The following is a 4061-nucleotide window of genomic DNA, read 5'->3' on the forward strand; positions in this document are numbered from 1 at the left end:
GATGACTTGTACATTTGCAATGTTTTGATAGGAAAAGTTTGGATTAGGGGACTATTTGGAGCGTCGGCAGTGCAGTTGGCGCTTGACCGGATCATATTTTACATATCCAGGTACGATCTCCGCTATATAGTAATGAGTTCTTCGAATTTCATGATAACATCCATCAGACATTCTTACTGTAATTACAAATTGCATACAACTGCATAGAAATTCAAAGATATGTGCGAAGTCAACTAACCCTCACTGGCTCTGCATTGTTGAATAAGACCTAGTCGCATTCTTGAGGGTAGGCTCCGAGCTCCTCAGTGGAGTATAGTGTGTCCGTATAGTGAGCTTGATGATGACGATTTGTTTTGCTTCAATGCATATTGTCTTGTTAGCAATTTTACCAACAGAGAGGAGCTAATCTCTTTCCAGTGTTATTCTTTTTCTCAAGACAAGAGTGGCACTACTACTCCAGTTCTATCAGAAAATATGATCTATCAAATAAACAAACTGGAACAAATAAGCATTTATCAAAGTTGGGGTATTTTGTTGGTGAACTAAACAATAATGGTATTATTACGAAAGCAATGAGCATTATGTTGCGTTCTTAAAATATGTTCGCTTTAGTCAGAAGATTAAATAAAGTTGCAATTAACGAAATTGTTTTATTTTTCCAAAATTGTTTTCCTCGAATAATACTTTCAAACGTCAAAACGGAAATTGACAGATTGATTTTTTTAGGTTGGTAGCAACGTAGACTTGTTCATAATATTGCTAGCATTGAAAATGTCAATTTTTATTCTCCGTTTGTGTATCTAATTAGTCAAGAGTCCCGTCTCTTATTTTATATACTCTTTGTTAACAGCAGCCAAAGGGTAACACCAAAAAGAGGGGTCGTCGACGATTCGGCGGATTTTTTTTGACATGGCTTTTTGGCTTCATTTCATTATTTTGACATTTCGATGTCAACCGCTACGTATTTCATTAGAAAAAGGACTTATTCTCTCGTTTATCACCTGGTATCCACTTTTTTCACTCGAATAAGAGCATAAAGACAAACATCCACAACCGTCTTTGCTAGTTACTGTGAATGAGCATTACAAATTCAGAAAGAAACATGTGACACGAATACGAAAAAGGGCTTCCAGACCGTCAATGTGACAGAAATGTTTTCTGCCATCGTGACGAGCCAGCGCCACCACGGAATCGACTATAGCACGTCGTGCGATCATCGGCTAGTGATATAGGGTAAGCACACAAAAATGAGCGCGAGATGGCTAGTCCGCCACCGAACCCTAGAGAAGACGAGCAGGGCGGCTCCGAATTCTCGGAGGAGACGAGGAGGGACCGCCCGGCCGCCCCGCAGAAGACGTTCATAGCGCCGCCCGCGTCGCAGCTGCCCACTAAGCTGCAGTACGTGACGCGCCGAGTGTCCGGTCCGAGCAGCATCAAGAATGTGTACCCTACGGTGAAGACGGTGCGACGAGTGCCCACGTTGCCCGGGAAGCCGAAGGAGGCCACCACGAGTTCGGCAGGCGGCGACCGGCCGGGCCCTGCGCCCTCGGCGCCCGGCCGGAGCGCCCGCCGCGACCGCAACAAACGACACGTCTGTACCACCTGCGAAAAGCGATTCTCCAGTCCCGGCAAGCTCAGCCAGCATCTTCTCTCGCACACTGGTGAGCTTCCTTTCTCTTGTGAACTGTGTGATAAGCGTTTCAATTCAAAATTTAAGCTTGTGCGCCACGGTCTCATTCATAGTGAAGCTCGGGCCTTCGCATGCAACATTTGTGGTAAGACATTTAATAGGAAAGATCATCTCAGTAATCATGTGCGTATACATAATCCTGTTAAGAAAATGTATACATGTGAAAGGCCCGACTGTAGGAAATCCTATACATCTCAGTTGAGTTACCGTAAGCATGCTGCTCTGCATTCAGCTGAGGAAGGTAACCTTCAATGTAAGATCTGTGATGAGACTTTTAGCACTCGTCAGGAAATTGTCTACCATCTCAAAGTGCACTCCGGTAGCAGGACTGTGAAAAACGAGACTGATAAGAAATTTCCATGTGATTATTGTGACAGAAAGTTCTTCACAGCAAAAGATGTGCGTCGTCATCTCGTTGTACATACAGGTAGACGTGATTTCTTGTGCCCATATTGTCCTCAAAAATTTGGACGCAAAGATCACTTGGTCAGGCATGTCAAGAATGCTCACCCTGAGAAGTCTTGGAGGTCTGCAGCAGTGGGTACGTCAAGTGAACCACCACCAGAAGCATCTGCCTTTGAAGAGAGTTTCTCTGACTTTCCCATAGATGATGTAGATCTACAAATCTGGAATCCTCCATCACCTAAAGCAGGTACATCTGCGGGACGGACGAGAGTGCCATCCACAGATATCATTGTGGAAATGCCAACAGATCTTGATATTAAAGTGGAACCTTTAGAAGTAAAACAAGAACAACGGACTTCACCTGCGTATGAACCTTTTGGTCCTGAATATGAAGTGTTTGTTATACCATCAACGTTTCCAGCAACGCCGTCCAACTTGCCTTATATACCACAGCCGCTATCTGATCCCGAGCATTTACTCAGTCCCGATAGTGTACAATCTATCTATATGGATCCAGGGGAAGGGACTTCAGGGTTACCAAGTGACATACTTCTATTAGAAGAAGGTGAGCCAACGTATGGGGCAGAGGAAGGTCGCCGACAGCGGCTGCCGGCGTTCACGCAAGCCTTCCAGACAACTCAGAATCCCAAGCCGCCTCCTCCACCACCGCCACCGCACTAGCCGCGCCGTGCGGCAAATTCCTGCATTTAGCTTTTGTTGATTGAGAGCTACCTCATTAGGTAAGGTCTATCTAAGATGTAATATAGTCCCCGTCTAATGCATAATTCAATGTTCTATTTTTATTTTTATAAACAAACATGGAGGATGTCTTCAGAATATATTGCCAAATTGTAAGTATATTTTGTTCGTCTCGGATATACCAAAATATTTCCGAATTCTACATGAAAATGTGATCTAGTCGTGTATGTACTTTCGGAATTGTAAATTGTTTATTATTAGTGTACAACTTTGAGATGCAGTGTAAGTGGGACCAACTGTGAGATGTTAATGGCGATACAGTAGTTCGTAGTTTTCGATGGGTCACACAGAGTTCTGTAGGTTGACAATAATATTAGTGAACGAAGGGTAATCGGAGGATATATATGTCTCTTGAAAGTGGCACGCTGTATAATATGTTTAGAGATGCATGCCACTTTCGAACGTGATATAATAATACAGCAAAGAGCATATTCCTCCGAATGTGTGTAATATCATAGTGTGGGTACTATATCATCAGATCTGTTTATAAATAGAATAAAAATCAGGATAAATAAAGCAATTGTAGGGTAAGGATACTTATTCTATGTTTTAGAATAATTTTGTATTCCGTAATCCTTTTGCATACTTCAGCTAGCAACAAATGCAATAAACTACCATTATACCTCAGAAGTGTAATACTTCCTTAGCATATAAGACAATAGAATTGGGTCACTTGTGATAAGCAAACTAAATGAAGTCTGAGTTTACATCTTTTACATACAGTATGTGCCAACATATTTTTAAACATTTCATTGAATAAGATAATTCAAATTAGCTAAAATATTTTATATACGATTTTACAATTGCTAACAAGCTGTATACATTGTTTCAAAATCTGTTCAAAGTCTATGGAAATTGTTGATAAACATATCAATGAAGTTAATCCGAATATGGACTATTGAATCTATGCTAACATAGTGCAATCAAATTTTTTGCCTTGGTTTTAACAACTTTGTAAATATCAAATATAATATTTAATTTACAAGATTTTCACTATCTTTATTATATATAACTTCAAAGTTGGACTTAAAGTTTTTAGGCGAATAATTCAAGTAAAGAAAAAAAAACTTTTGTACAATAGCAGGCCATGGATAAAAGTCTTTTAAGGCATTAATTTCTGTGTTCAAAACAGAAAGATTTTAATATTTTGCCGTTTTCATAAAAAAATATAATTTTTTGTCTATAATTTGTGTTAATAATATTGATA

General features: G+C 40.3%; 1 protein-coding gene across 1 annotated transcript; it reads left to right on the forward strand.

Annotated features, from left to right (window-relative positions):
* Positions 1 to 871: 871 nt before the first annotated feature.
* LOC106113298 (zinc finger protein PLAG1) lies at positions 872 to 4061 on the forward strand. Its single transcript, XM_013306029.1, has one exon. It carries the CDS (start codon positions 1259 to 1261, stop codon positions 2774 to 2776), a length of 1518 nt encoding a protein of 505 aa, XP_013161483.1. The 5' UTR covers positions 872 to 1258; the 3' UTR covers positions 2777 to 4061.

Source organism: Papilio xuthus, unplaced genomic scaffold (assembly GCF_000836235.2).
Source record: "Papilio xuthus unplaced genomic scaffold, Pxut_1.1 DF829758.1, whole genome shotgun sequence".
Classification (NCBI taxonomy): domain Eukaryota; kingdom Metazoa; phylum Arthropoda; class Insecta; order Lepidoptera; family Papilionidae; genus Papilio; species Papilio xuthus.